Below are 15,845 nucleotides of genomic sequence, written 5' to 3'. Positions count from 1 at the left end.
CTGTCTACTTTCCAGGCCATGTGGGTCACTAAAGAGGAATATGACGAATCTGGGCCCGGCATTGTTCACAGGAAATGCTTCTAGTTATTCTGCTGTGATATAGTCTGTAATTCCGTTAGACTACTGATCATTAATTTTCTTTCCTTTATAAACACTATATGCAAAAGAATACATCCGAAAATCTCACTGGAGCTTACATGGAGACTTCACTAAACCATGATATATTAAATGACACAATGTTTAATTATTTGCAAATCCATTGCAAGCAAATTGCAATATTGGATTTTGGCATTCTTATTGGTCAATAGGGCTCAATGGACTTCATTTTATCCAAAGGGCATTTTCGTAAGTTTAATGCGTTTGGATCGTTTACTGGGCGTTTGCGTCTTTAAAAAGGTACTGCACAGTTCCTCTGCCTTAACTGAATAATGATCTGTTTTAAACACATACCCGAGAATCTAATAACCTTTTACCTTATTTGGTATCGCATTGGTATCTTATTTCGCGATTTAACTAAGGTAAATAATGGAATTTCAAACAACAAAACTACCCATACTTGGAATGATATAGAAACAATCTCAAAACAAATGGAAAATCATGAAATCTAGAAAACATTGAAATGTCATTACAACGTTTATTATCCTCCACATTGTTCCCATAATAATAGTTATATGAATGAGTAGGATAGACATTATATCAGTTACGCTGAAAACTATATATACTATTTATTTGTTGTTGTTTACACTGAAGAGTTTCGTCTGTATTATTGTTCTTACTATCTAGGGTCATAACATCAACAAAACATAAAGTAATACAAATACTGATAACTATTAATGGTTAGTATACATTCTCTAGAAATAAAATACTGATTTCTGTGACGTGTGTGGTGGATTGTTGCCAATGGATGTATCAGTACACAGTCTAATTTGAACCGAATAAATATATTTTACTATCGAACTTTTTTTCAGTTCCTTTAATTTGCTTTATTTTTGGACAACAGTGATGGTAATCGATAAATTGTAGATAGTTTAGACATAAAGGTTCATGAAAAATCAACAGACAACTAAATACCATACCAAATGATAATTGAATTTGCATTAAAGTAAAATATGGGAAGTTTATATTAATGTTTTATTTTTTGGCCACAGAATATTTTTTAATAAAGAGGGGTCACTTCTCATTCGCTACAAATACTAAGCAAGGAAAATGAAGCAGAACTAAAAGGCTTCCAAACTTATATAAAGTCATATTATTTTATTACTTTTGGGCGGAGTACAGTCATATGACTTCTAGAGAAAAAAAGTTACATGTCACCTAACGTCATAAATACCTTTTTTTTCCAGGCATGGAGTAAAATGAGTATTTTTATTTTCTTTAACGCAGCCATTTTTTTATTAACCTGACCTAGCTACTGAGAAATGTCTATAAAAAAGTAATGGCTAGTAGCCTGCCAAATAGAGATACAAGAATGAAGGGAATTTAAAGTATAAGATTAAACTAGAATGTTTCTGAATCGCTGAGCTGTTCTGCTAATTCCGCATATATATTCACTCATGATTATTAGCGTCAGGAAAAACGTCCACTTTGGTGTCTACAATATTTTGGTTAGATTTACTCTTACCGTCCTTAAATATTCGTAATCAATATATTAATGGATTTATTTTTTTTTTTTGTCTCGCGGAAGGGGGTCGAAACTCGTTACGATTAGGAATTTTGTTAAGCACACCTCGGTCCCAGAGTGCTTTCAGTTGAGAAAGTCGACCTTCAATTATGCTGAAGTTATTCAACCTTAAATTCCAGAGCAGGGTTTTGTGAATATGAAAATTTTCAATTGCTGGATTTCTCAATCAAAGTTAGTTTAAAAAAAAAATATATGAAATTGAGCTAACTTCACTGTTATCTATCTATCTCTCCAAAACACTGCATAACACGAAAACGAATTCATTAAATGACCTGAAAAATATCATAGGAAAAACGCATGCTGGTAATCTGTTTTTCAAAGTGGAGAAATACGATACGAAAATTTCATTGAGTACTTTTTCATTCTTAGGTTACACAATTAATATTTGGGGTCCACACCTGCACTTGTTCAAAGGAGAAGCAATGAAAGTGGCATACGCCTTCGAAAATGACAATCACCGAGCTCCGCTCTCTCTCTCTCTCTCTCTCTCTCTCTCTCTTCTCTTTCTACTCTTTTGATACTTTGATCTCGGTGACGGTACTGGATGAGTTTTGGGTGGCTATCTGTGACCTTTCGCTCATCCTAATTATCTTTGAATTTCATGAAAGGAAAAGATGTCGTATAAAGTTTATATTTAATTACATATATACATACATACACTGTCCACTAAAAATAAAATGTCACTTACTGGATCCGGCAAAAAGCAGATGTTTTCAGCCACTTGCAGAACCTTGTTTATAGCCATGCAATGTCACAGAGAATTCTCAGAATCTTGTTTCTTTGTTTAAAGCCACACGACGTCACAAAGAATTCATTAGTCACAAGCTAAGTAAGGTCCAAAACGTTTTTCAATTTTTTGAAGCTCCTTTCCCCCCATGTTTTTGCCCTCTGATATCCTGCTGTTTGTAGCTTAAACTGCAACGTAACTGAACGAAATCACCCAGAAATATCTAATTATTTCAGGTAATACTGTCGTTACTTCTCGTTTCAATTCGTCCGGTTAGTTTATCTTGTGTTTTCAACTGCCAAACTGCCTCGTCGCTAACGGAAGCTCCGTCAGTATTTCGGTAACCTTTCCATTTTTATCGTAAAACACATGAAAGTTTGACATTTGTAACCTGCAGACAGTTTTTCAAATCAATGAATTACAAAATATGAATTTTATAAATCACTGAATCGATACACAAATCTCGATGTTTTATTCTTAAATGATAATTGAGTATGAATTAGGTCTTGGTAATTTACAATGAACTCTGGAAAAGTCACAGGATTAAAATTTCCACCGAATGCGCATCAAATCTCAAAGATCCGACATTGGACTGGTTTAGCAATGGCTGTTTGAAAAAAAGGAAAGACTGTTCGTTTCTCCGATATCTGTTTAAACCTTTCTATTTGTCTTTGACAATTTAGAAGGTGGTTGTATCTCATCAATAGAAATTTCAGATTATTGTATTTTACGATAAATAAAGAATTTTTTGCATGCGTGTACAGGCATAAAGATAATAACTTAGTCAGTATTGACGATAAGCTACGTGTTAACTGTGAATACAAGAATGGCAGTAAAACCTGAGAAATTCTTCGTCATCTTATCAAAACATCCTTCAATTTTTTTGAAACAATTTATGCTCAAAGTCATGTTCAATAGTTTCATCATCAGTGGGTTATTTTGGGAGGCCCATCTATCCACCCCATCTCGGTCCATCAGAGGGGGACCTATTTATTTACCGGATAGTTTCTATTTTTTTTATTGTATTTCTCTATGCCGCAACGTTTTTGATTGGATATATTTTTCTCAATAAAGTATAAAACTCGCACCACAAATATAACTATCTAAATTACCACCTACATGGAAGAACTTGACAGGTGAACAGCTAATAATATAATGAAATAAAATTGTAAGAACCAAACCAGTTTTAATTGATTCTTCAACGTAGAGCCAATTATTTCATTATTTGTAAATCCCGAAATAATAGCTGTTATTCGTGAGAGAACTTACTTCATTATTGCTGCCAAAGAAATTAACGTTTGCATCTGATATGAATCGTAATTCTGGTGGTAGTAAATTCCATCCAAGAAAGTGATTTCAGCAATGTCAATTATTTTCCTTTGATGTAAAAAATAATAAAAATAAAAGAAGTTTAATATGTTAGAAACGACGATATTTGAATGATTAACTGCGTCCTGGCTAATTATGGTTTGATGTTGTTAAAATACTTTTATAAATGATTGAGCGCGATTAGCCTCGTATTCCCGGTAATAAAATGCTGCTCAAGTTATGTTTTGATTAATTCACTGACAGTTGGGGTATTTTATTACCCAGAGTGTATTTATGTCTTGGTTCGGAGTGTGTAATAAACTAATAAATGGGTTTGAATAAAGGTATATTCATAGTTTCTCCAGTTTTTGTACAGAACTTGTTTTAAAAGACTGAACTGGTCTTTCAAAAATAACTTCTTGTAGTTGATGTACTTATGCCGAAAGCAAAATCATATGATAACTTTGTATCATGACAGACCGAAAGAATGTATGGGGTTGAATACAAATATTCTAATAGTTTTTGTTGCATCTTCAAAAGAAGTGGTTTTAAAATACTGAAATGACCATTCAAAATTATTTTAAGGCCTGTCCACACTAGGAAACTGTTTGGAAACAAAGTTTGCATACTGTTTGCAAACAGTTTCTTGGAAACTTTGTAAACAATTTGTAAACTTTGTTTCCAAAAAACGTTTCCTAGTGTGGGCAGGCCTTCAGTGTTGATATACTGACGCAAAAAGCAAAATTATACGAAAACTGTATCACGTCAAGCTAAAAGATTTAGCACCTCAGTGGAGTGATCGGTATGGTCTTGACCTGTCACCCCGGTGGCCGCGAGTTCGATTCTCGGGCATTCCATTGAGGGGTCAGAGATGTGTATTTCTGGTGATAGAAGTTCGCTCTCGACGTGGTTCAGAAGTCACGTGAAGCCGTTGGTCCCGTTGCTGAATAACCACTGGTTCCATTCACCGTAAAAACACCAAACAAACAAACTAAAAGATTGTCGGGCAATATGCCATGTTCACTGTGAAACTCCTAAGTGAACTCCACTTTCTCATTTATCATCTCTGTGCGCTGCAACATTTCTGTCAGTCTGAATCAGAAACCTATAATGCGCCTGAGAACATAATGCTGCAATGGACCCGGATCGCCTTGCCAGATCTGCGTTGCTGCTCTCTGCCACGTTGGTATCGTTCCTGATAGATGGTGTCACACCGCCATTAGTAACGTCAACATTCTTGGCTGTCTTTGGTCGGGGGAGTTTGCAACGACATGGGTGACGAGGAGATGAATAATAAGATGGTGTTTCTCGCTTTCTCCCGAGGACGTTTCTGTCGTCATCTTTCTGTGTACTACTTGATGTTAATCCTACTGTCTTTGTACTTCTATTTTGAGAAGACTTTTATATAAGGATATTACGTCATTGTTGAAATGTCACGATTCTGCCATGAACAGGCTAGCATGATTTTGTCTTCGTAATCCTGTTGTGAGCAGGGATATGTTGCATCGCCATTGTAAATCCTTTGGAAATGCATAGATACTCTAACCTATATGAGAAGTTTTGATAAGGGCAGAATAGTGGAGCTGTAGCCTGTTGTGTGCGTGTGTGTGTGTGCTGGTGAGTGTATGTGTTTGTGTGTGAGTGTGTGTGTGCATTCTCGGGGGAATGGGGCGGGATGGACAAATATTCCTTGCCGTTACCATTGCATGCAACTGGTGGAAATTCGTACTCACCATTCCCCATTGGATTTAATGATATCAGCTAAGGATATATACTGTCAGTTCCAAAAAGAAAAAAAAAACTCCTTGGATTATGACCTTCTCCTATGAAACTCGAAATGGATGAAATCCTTTCTGAAGTTTTGCTTGTTTTTCATACGTCTTTACAGCATCCGTAATAACAAGAAAGCAAAGTTATATAAAGTCTATCTCCCTTCTAAAAGCAGGTTTGTAAAACCTCTGAATCCACAGCTAATCATTCTTTACTTGTCATCATTCTCAGTGACACATAATACAAAACATACTTTTTCATTGCTGAGCTCAGATACCGTTGCTCTCAGTTGCGACATTTCAAGCTGACAGCCAAATAAACAGGTGAGCAATAGTCCAAACAGATACATTTGACATGTAAGAAGAAAAGTCTGTATTCCTTCCTTTCTTATAACCTATCACATTTTGCTCATGGTGCATAAAGGTATCTATTTTACATTTAACAATATGACATTCCTCCAACGTATATGTTCTGTTGTACTTTTCGGATGCTAGTTGTAATTAGTTTGGGATCTAATCCCTTTGAATGCGAGGAAATACAAAATTATGGAGAACCCTTTAGAACTCGTGATTGTAGGATTCCGAGGAGTAGAATGAAGTGGTATAACTTACCCTTTAAACCTGTTTAAATTCCTGTAAGCTGCAATATCACATAGCATGTGTGTAAGGATCATGGAAAAAAATGGCCATTATGTTTTCGATAAGTCCAATAAATATTCTAGCACTTCTAGTCGAACGTTATAGTTATTACGGCGCCTTTTTGTATAATGAATCAACCGATCAGTCCTCTCAATGGAACGGCGTCAATACCCTCGTCGTTGCGACGCTAGTAAGAACTAACAAATCAATCATATCTTCTCAATGGAACACGCCTTGTATTATTGCTGTCCATGAACTGGTTTGACTAAACATGTAACATTTGCCTTTCACAGTTGTTTATCAATGTGCAAGTCGACATAAATAGAAACTGGGCGAAGGATTCCAGTTTTTGTAAGAACTGACTTCGTGATCATTTTGGCTGTTTATATATATACTGTTTTCAAAGAAATTTTCCTTTGTTAAAATCGATGTTAATGTATAGATGTATCCTTTGGTGGCAGCTACCAAAGTATAAATTTGATGTATTAATATCTACTGACATATTGTAATATATCTGAGTGCAGTCATATAAAAGTTTTACTTCAAAGGGGATTTTTTGGTGTCCAGTTCCCAGTAGGCAAAGTCGTTTCATTATGAGCAAGAATTGGCTTCAAAAGTGAAACTTTATTCAAATTCGAATAAAACAAATGTTTGGTTTATATTAAGCTGGCCTCATGCCAGCACAAGCCCTTGCACTAAGGTGACCCTAGTGTGGTGAGGTGTGAAAAGGTGTAAGACGCCTAATATGGACCCCTAGACTGTGCAACTAACAGAGGGTATGGTATATACTATAATAAAATAAAATTCGTGTCTTTTGCGTGACAGGTAAGTCTGCGGAGACAATATTTGTTCCCTTTCATGTTAAAATTAGAGGCCATATTTCACGTCAGATGACAAGATTGCCTTGCTAAATTACGCTGAATTTGTAAAGTAAAATTCCCATAAGAACAAGAGCCCGCTCTGACATAAATGGCCAGCTTAATCAAACAACAGACTCTTAAAAACTACAAGTTAAAGTGGTTTTCAAACTTGCCACAAGGCGGCATTCCTCCTGTTTAGATAGTTTCCAACCCTGTTTTCATCCTTTACTTTTTCTTCAACCAGAAACTTGAATCGTCGTGGTGGTCTCTAATTACGGGTCATGAACACTTACACTGTAATCTCTTTTGGGTCCTTCCTTGGTGGAGAAGATTTATACCATCATGGAAGAAGAGGGGGAGTTAGAGATCGGCGACTGCGAAGGCCCGAATTCGCTCTACATCAAACTGGTGGCCTCCGACGGGCACGAGTTCATCATCAAGCGAGAACACGCCCTCATCTCCGGGACCATCCGGGCCATGTTGTCAGGACCTGGTCAGTACGCTGAGAACGAAACCAATATGGTCCATTTCAAGGAAATACCGTCTCACGTTATGATGTACTTGTCAATGTACTTCACCTACAGAGTGAAGTACACCGGCTTCACCGGAGACATCCCCGAATTTCCCATCTCGCCGGCGGTCGCCCTCGAGTTGCTCATGGCTGCTAACTTTTTAGACTGCTGAAGAAAACCTTCTTGATCTACTGCTTGCTCCAGGATACCGAAACCTTTTACAAATACCTATCGTGTAATGTATATGAAGACTATTTTTAAAGTTTTGTTCGCCAGTGCTTTTGTAAATAAAACTGTACTAATTTCTACTCTGAAGGTTTCACTTTGATTTTCCGAATTGTATTTTGGTATAATCCGTTAGGAGTACTAATGATGTACCGGGTAGACTATTTTTTCTAAGCTTCCTGTTGATTTGCATTTTTGCATTTAACTTTTTGAAAAAAATTGATGCCACTGGACAACTCTTATCCCTGACAGTATCCAGCTCACCAGTCCTTTTAGACTAAAATCGGCTAAGGAAAGTAAACTGGGCTGAATTTTTCTAAATGCTCTGTAACTTGAGACTATATGATCTATAAGCACAAAACTAGTATCTGTGATGGATAACTGCTTTTACCCTTAAAGCAAGAATAGATATTGGTGGTAAGCTATAGCTAGCTCCTAGATCCTTTATGGAAATTGTGACAGCCTTGGAAATTCAGTATAGTAGGATGTAGAATTATCATAAGCGCCACAGTGGCGTGATCGGTATTCTTGACCTGCCACCTCGGTGGCCGCGAGGTCCATTCTCGGGCATTTAATTTCTGGTGATAAAAGTAAACTTTCGACGTGGTTCGGAAGTCCCGTGAAGCCGTTGGTCCCGTTGCTGAATAACCACTGGTTCCGTGCAACGTAAAAACACCATACGAACAATCTACAGCAAAAATAGATATCTAGCTCCTAGATCTTCTTTATGGAAATTAAGACAACCTTGGAAATTCAATATATTAGGATTTAGAAGAATTATCATTTAAAGGTCACTTGTTGACTAGTGATACTGGAGTTTCATATAATCAAATCAGAGCCAATTTGCCTTTTATATAATACTGAATTGACTGATTTGCCTTAAGTAATTGTCGAAGTCTAAGGCCTAGTATTGGTTTCAATTGGCTGTCAAGGCAGTAATGGACTATTTCGCAATTCACACTCAAATCATCCAAACTACAGTATTGACCTAATTCCTCTTTACGTAAATGAAAAATTTGAACAATTTCACTCGTTAATCGTAGACTTCATATCACTCATACGAAACGCGGACATGTCCTATTCATAATTAACGAAAAGCAGAGGCCACATGAAAAATAAATAAGTTTTACTAAGCGTTTTCGTATTATTTCAATACATTTTCAAGGTACCTTTAAATCATTCGGAAATGACACCAAAGCGCTTCGTATATCCTCCTTTTATTTTTCCTATGTGACCCAGCTGTAGCTATTTATTGTCGCATTGTATTAAGTGATGAAGCATAATTATGCTATTGAATGATATAGAAGCGTAATTATGTCAGAAATAAAAAATGCTCTAGTACTCTCTAGTTAATTCTACCTACGCCCTTCATAGCGCCTCAGTGGTGAGATCGGTATGGTCTCGACCTGCCACCACGTTGGCCGCGAGTTCGATTCTCGGGCATTCCATTGAGGTGTGAGAGATGTGTATTTCAGGCGATAGAAGTTCACCCTCGACGTGGTTCGGAAGTCACGTAAAGCCGTTGGTCCCGTTGCAGAATAATCATTGTTTCCTTGCAACGTAAAAACACCAGACAAACAAACCTACGCCCTTGATGTAGTTCAGCAGGATAAGTGAAGACAAATACTGCCGAAAAACTCATTTGAATTAGTTTGAGCAACTAGACTTTACTGATGTATGCTAAATAATCTAAAGCTTGTCAAACGAAATCTTGGAGAATGAATTTCTTAAGGTGCGTCCACACGGTTGAACAATGTCCGACGGACAAACATTGTTACCAGATTAACAATTGTCTACCGGTCTTTGCCTTGTGAACAGAGTAAAAACTGTGGTATACAACCTCATCTGGTACATACGTTCCACCGTTTGTTGCCAGATCTACTTCCATCGGTTCAACGCTTATGACGTCATCCTGCTTCGCCTATGATATGGTAACAATGTTTGTCCGTCGGACATTGTTCGACCGTGTGGACGCACCTTTAAGCTCCTTCCACACGAGGGGCACATGCACGGCGGGCAGACACTGTTGCCAATTTTGTGGGTGGATGGCGATCACGAGTGTGGTCCAAGTCAAAGGTTCGCCTGCCTGTGCCTACTGCTTGCCTTGCAATGATTGATCTGGTAACACTGTTCAAAGCGAGAGAATTGCCGGCGAATCCGAATGCCTGTCGTGTCTTCCCCATTTCGCGTGGAAGAGACTAATTAGTTATTACAGTGATACATGTGACAGGCTGATCAATTTGACTTATTTTAGTGGCGTCACAACAGCAAAGGCCACTGACATGAACGACGTTTGAGGCACCGATTCAACGGACACACATCAGATTTATACAGATTACGAATAAGCGCCTCAGTGGCGTAATCGGTATGGTCTTGACCTGCCATCGATTCTCGGGCATTCCATTGAGGTGTGAGAGATGTGTATTTCTGGTGATAGAAGTTCACTCTCGACGTGGTTCGGAAGTCATGCAAAGCCGTTGGTCCCGTTGCTGAATAACCACTGGTTCCATGCAACGTAAAACCACCATACAAATAAACAAAACAGATTACGAATAAAACCTCGATGTCTTGAAAACTACATGAACTGGTTTTCAAGCCCCGCAGGAATTTTATGTGCTTACAAAACTATGATAGCTCCAACGTGTCTTTTATTACTGGATTTTACGCTTATAACATGATTTCGAAATCTTAATTGACTTTGTAAACTGTGCAAAAGGACTCTAATGTGTACTGAGAAGAGGGGCATATAAGTTGAAAACATTCTTACAAAAATAAAAAAATGATAACTGGTCAAAATCAGTGTCACCTCATTAATAAGAAATAGAAAAAAATGGTTGAATAATAAATTACTATCTATATCGATTTCTGGGTCTTGTTAAAAGACAAGTATATAATTTTGGGTTTAGAAGCATTTTCGGTGGACGATGCCGGGTCCAGACTCGTCGTACTCTTCCTTGGTGATCCACATGGACTGGAAGGTGGACAGAGAAGCCAAGATGGAGCCGCCGATCCAGACGGAGTACTTTCTCTCAGGGGGAGCGATGATCTTAATCTTGATGGTGGAAGGAGCAAGAGTGGTGATTTCCTTCTGCATCCTGTCAGCGATACCAGGGTACATGGTGGTACCACCGGACATGACGGTATTTGCGTAGAGATCCTTCCTGATATCGACGTCACATTTCATGATGGACTGGTAGACTGTTTCATGTATGCCCGAGGATTCCATACCCAAGAAAGAAGGCTGGAACATAGCCTCAGGGCATCGGAAACGTTCGTTTCCGATGGTGATGACCTGACCATCGGGAAGTTCGTAGGATTTCTCAACAGACGTAGATGCAGCGGCCTGGGCCATCTCGCCTTCGAAGTCGAGAGCGACGTAGCAGAGCTTCTCCTTGACGTCCCTCACAATTTCGCGCTCAGCTGTCGTTGTGAACGAGTACCCTCTCTCGGTCAGGATGCGCATCGCGTAATCGGTCAGGTCACGCCCAGCTAGATCCAATCGCATGATGGCGTGAGGAAGGGCGTAGCCTTCGTAGATTGGGACTGTGTGCGTTACTCCATCGCCGGAGTCCAAGACGATGCCCGTGGTACGACCAGAGGCGTACAAGGACAACACTGCTTGGATGGCCACGTACATAGCGGGAGTGCTGAAGGTCTCGAACATGATCTGGGTCATCTTCTCGCGGTTGGCCTTCGGGTTGAGGGGCGCCTCGGTCAGCAGAACGGGGGATTCTTCGGGAGCGACTCGAAGTTCGTTGTAGAAGGTGTGATGCCAGATCTTCTCCATATCGTCCCAGTTGGTGATGATGCCGTGCTCGATGGGGTACTTGAGGGTGAGGATACCTCTCTTGCTCTGGGCCTCGTCTCCTACGTAGGCATCCTTCTGACCCATACCGACCATCACGCCCTGGTGACGAGGGCGACCGACGATGGAGGGGAAGACGGCGCGAGGGGCGTCATCACCGGCGAAGCCAGCCTTGCAAAGGCCGGAGCCATTGTCGCACACCAGCGCTGTAGCGTCGTCGTCACACATGGTGGCTTTTTTCCTGTTTGGTTACCTGAAATAAAATATTTCTTATTATTTTAATCTGCATACCCATATGAATTAGCGGTCTTATATGTCTCGAGTACATAAATTATCACTCTTGTTTATGAAGTAGACCCCTTCCATTTATATCTAAATGAATAATCTTTTCATGGTATATTACCTGCTTGGACGATCTACTCGTATGTGTATATGTGTATTGACAGTCTTATGTTTACCTGTGCAGGTGGATTGTCAGCTTTGTATTAAAGTATACGTGTGAATTGTCGGCATTATAATGGGATACATGCTAAGGAACTGCTAACCGTTTCCTTTAAAAAGAGAGGATGAGACTAAGTCTTTACATATAAGTAAATTTTCAAAGGTAAATTATAATGATGAACATTAAGATTCTCTCTCTCTCTCTCTCTCTCTTTCTTTCTTTCGTTATATATATATATATATATATATATAATATATATATATATATATATATATACACACATTGTGAGTACGTGCTTATATACGTATGTATAATATATATATATATATATATATATATATATATATATATATATATATATATATATATATAATATATATATATATATATATATATATATATATATATATAGATATCGTATAGTATATCGTATATATATATATATATATATATATATATATATATATTATATATATATATATATATATACACATACAGAGATAAACACGGAAGAGACCACTTATCAAGGAATGGTTCAAAATACATTACAATGAACCCATCCGCGTTCGGAGATAGGACGCTAATAGCTCGTAAGTGCTATTATCTGAGAAGTTTCGTGTAGAACGGTACCTAAAGAAGCTATAATATATCACCCTTAAAACTAAAGTAACAACCACAGCCACAGGATTGTGTAAGTTGTGCGATATTAATAGAGGCAAGGTGATATACTTCTCTACAAAGGAAGAAAAGCAGAGAAAAGGTTAATCACTATTGCGGAAGTAAATCATTAAAGCAATTTCAGATGATCGTATTAAAGAAATCATCAACGGGTTTTGTCGTCAAGCAAAAGTTTTACATGAGACTGATGTGTATCCAGGTAAAAAAAAAAGTCTTGGGTAACAAAGTCACAGAAAAAGAACTTATAGGAAAAAAGTAACTTTAATCTTTTAACTCGATATGTATCCACCTTTGCGGCGTGTTTAATACAAGGTTGATGGGGATTACCATAGAAACATAAACAAGACTGTAAATATTATAACGATTATGACCCCAAGAAATATTGTGAATGTTTCCCCTGTGACTTTATTACCGGCCGCCATAAATTAATATGAAGATTCAGTGGTGGCCGGTAATGTCACAAGAAAAAAAAAATCACAAAAGTAACAATTTTGGCTAGGAAAAAAGTTACGGGATAACTTTGACTTTTCCCTGGCCAAAAGTGTTACTTTTATGTGATTTTTTTTTCTTGTAACTTTTTTACCGGCCACCACTGATGCTACGACATATTTCTTTTTTCTTACCAAAGAGTGAACCTTTAATTTTAAGTACAATTTTGCCGTGTGATGCAAGGGACCTTTGTGATTTTCCTCCACCATTATTATTATTATTATTATTATTATTATTATTATTATTATTATTATTATTATTATTATTTTATTATTATTATTATTATTATTATTATTATTATTATTATTATTATCTCCAGTCTCTCGTTTAATAATTCTCACTCAAGAAGGTCTTGGTGTTCCAACCCCTCCAACTTAATCTTTCACCATATTCCAATTCGAGAAAACCTGTATTGGATGACATGGTTCCTGAATGTCTGAAAGGTTCGACCTTATAAATCATTTCTCTCTCCAATGATATTTCATCCCGTTAAGCATATTCATTGCCCATTATTATTTCCGTTTTCCTTATTTATATTTTAAGCTCCGTCCCTCTAGATAGAAGATGCATTTTATTAAACAGCTTTGCAGATCTTGTGGTGTTTTGGTGATTGAGACAGCATCATTTGCATATTCTACATCGGTTAACTTTCTACAGCTTCTCCTATCTAAACCTATAACAACAGTGTTTATGATAATGTTCCTTCTACGCGTGAAACTGATACTTTAAGACTGTATCCTTATAACAAAAAGAACGACAATATACTCTTCTCATAAATCCTCAAATTCCAGAAGAGAATTCCATGACAACCCCAAACCACAAAAATGCAATTGTCAAACTTTGGCCACCTGTTACACAAAATGTACGTGACCTCTTTGGCAAGGTCCTGGTATTCATTCACTAGTTTGTGAATTCCTACACGCCTTCAGCACAACGTCCCGTAATGCCAAGCGAGAAGTATGTTGTTTATTCATTGTAAAAACTGCTATTCCACCACTGTATTCTGTAAACAAACGACGGATGGTATGTTGGGTCACAGATATATTTGGATACCTGACGTCTTTCAGTTCAGTCTACAGTTTCATGCACCAATGCAGGGAATGTCTTGCACCAGTGGAGGCAAGATTTTGTACCAATGCAGGGAATGTCTGCAATGTGGGTTATTCTTCCGTATTCCCAGTTAAGCTCCCGTCACAATCACAATCATTCAATGAGAAACTGTAACTCCAATCACGAAAACAAAGTAACAAACAAAAATTCAAGCACGACTTCAAGCAGATCCATTTTCTTTCACTATGCTATTGGCCTGAGACGCAATCCCCGCCTTTCTTGTTTACCTGAAGGCGCTGTTGCTAGAATCCCCTCGGGAGGCGACGACTGCGAAATGACCCTACTCACACCTTCAGCCGGATGTTGGAAGATAGGGGATCCTATATATACTGCGACTTAGGGTTACCAGCGAGGTGGGGGCGACGAAGAGGCGTACATGCAGCCATTAGGGAGGTGCCCCTCGGTCAAGTGGAGTCGTGCCTTTTGTGAGCTCTGAGATAACACGAGCATCTGCTAAATTTACTGTGAAGGTCTGATGAAGGAGAGAGAGAGAGAGAGAGAGAGAGAGAAAGAAAGAGACTGAAGGGATCAATGTATCAGTGTAATTATGGCATGTGTCATGCATGCATTTGAAATGTCACGTATATGTATATATTCAGTATGCATGTATGATGTATGCATGCATATGTTTATATACATATATATATATAAATATATATATATATATATATATATATATATATATATATATATATATATATATATATAATATATATATATGGATATATATATACATATATATATGGATATATATATATATATATATATATTATATATATAATATTATGTATGTAATAATATATTATATATATATATATATATATATATATATATATATATATATATATACATATGTGTGTGGGGTGTGTGTGTGTGTGTGTGTGTCGTTAAATGTTGAACATAAAAAAATCCGAGGATAGTGTAAACTAAACGCCAAAATCAAGCATTCAATTCCATTTCTCTCTATCAAGGCCTTTTCAACATCAAACTTCAATCAAATAAGATAACAAACTTCAATTATTAAAAATCCGAAAATTATGTCACGAGGTAATAAGGACAGACAAAAACTTGGCTCGTAGAATAACATATCCATTAATGAATATGTCGTTCATGTAGTAAAAAAGACGAAGAAAAAAAATGGGCCATTAACATTGCTTGCCGTATGTGTCCGCTGCATCTCCGATACCCTTGTAGAGGTCAGTGATGATCGATAGTGCCCCTTTAGGCGTGAGTCATGTGACACCTTCATACCCGATTGGGCGACACCGGAGGGGGGCTCTCAGACTAGTCAGCGAATCCTTAGTAGGGGTTGAGGTGGAGGCCACTGGGGGCGGTGGTTTACTTCAGAGTGACTGAGTGTCCTCTCCTGTATAGCATTAAAGTATGTATTGATATAAAGTTAACGATTATTTAAATTATTGTGATTCCAAATAATGGATTATACCTAATCTTAAGAGAGGTCCTTCATAGTGACTGAGCGTCCTCTTCTGCTTGGTATTACAGTATACACTGATATAAAATTAATGACAAATTGCACTAGGAATTAATCATTAATTTTGTATCAGCGTACCGGTATACACTGATACCAAATTAATGAGAG

General features: G+C 37.6%; 2 protein-coding genes across 3 annotated transcripts in view; one reads left to right on the top strand and one right to left on the bottom strand.

Moving 5' to 3' along the window:
* Positions 1–952, top strand: part of LOC135201546 (actin-2, muscle-specific-like) — a 5,599-nt gene extending 4,647 nt beyond the window's left edge. For both annotated transcript variants that reach the window (XM_064230543.1, XM_064230542.1), the window contains exon 2: positions 1–952. This exon is cut by the window's left edge and continues 1,076 nt beyond it. In XM_064230543.1, coding sequence (XP_064086613.1) covers positions 1–84 — 84 coding nt within the window. In that variant the 3' untranslated portion in view covers positions 85–952.
* A 9,402-nt stretch (positions 953–10,354) lies between these two features.
* LOC135201545 (actin, muscle-like) lies at positions 10,355–14,646 on the bottom strand. The gene is made up of 2 exons (XM_064230540.1): positions 14,473–14,646; positions 10,355–11,779 (listed from the first exon to the last, which is right to left on the bottom strand). The coding sequence occupies exon 2, from the start codon at positions 11,752–11,754 to the stop codon at positions 10,624–10,626; it is 1,131 nt and encodes a 376-aa protein (XP_064086610.1). The 5' UTR covers positions 11,755–11,779; positions 14,473–14,646; the 3' UTR covers positions 10,355–10,623.
* Between the last annotated feature and the right edge of the window lie 1,199 nt (positions 14,647–15,845).

This window comes from Macrobrachium nipponense, chromosome 28 (assembly GCF_015104395.2).
Source record: "Macrobrachium nipponense isolate FS-2020 chromosome 28, ASM1510439v2, whole genome shotgun sequence".
Classification (NCBI taxonomy): Eukaryota; Metazoa; Arthropoda; class Malacostraca; order Decapoda; family Palaemonidae; genus Macrobrachium; species Macrobrachium nipponense.
Note: the sequence above shows the minus strand (reverse complement) of the source record. Positions and strands in the feature narration are given on the sequence as shown.

Bases quoted from the DNA above. Each gene is read 5' to 3' on its own strand.
- LOC135201545 (XM_064230540.1), bottom strand. From the start codon at position 11,754: ATGTGTGACGACGACGCTACAGCGCTGGTGTGCGACAATGGCTCCGGC.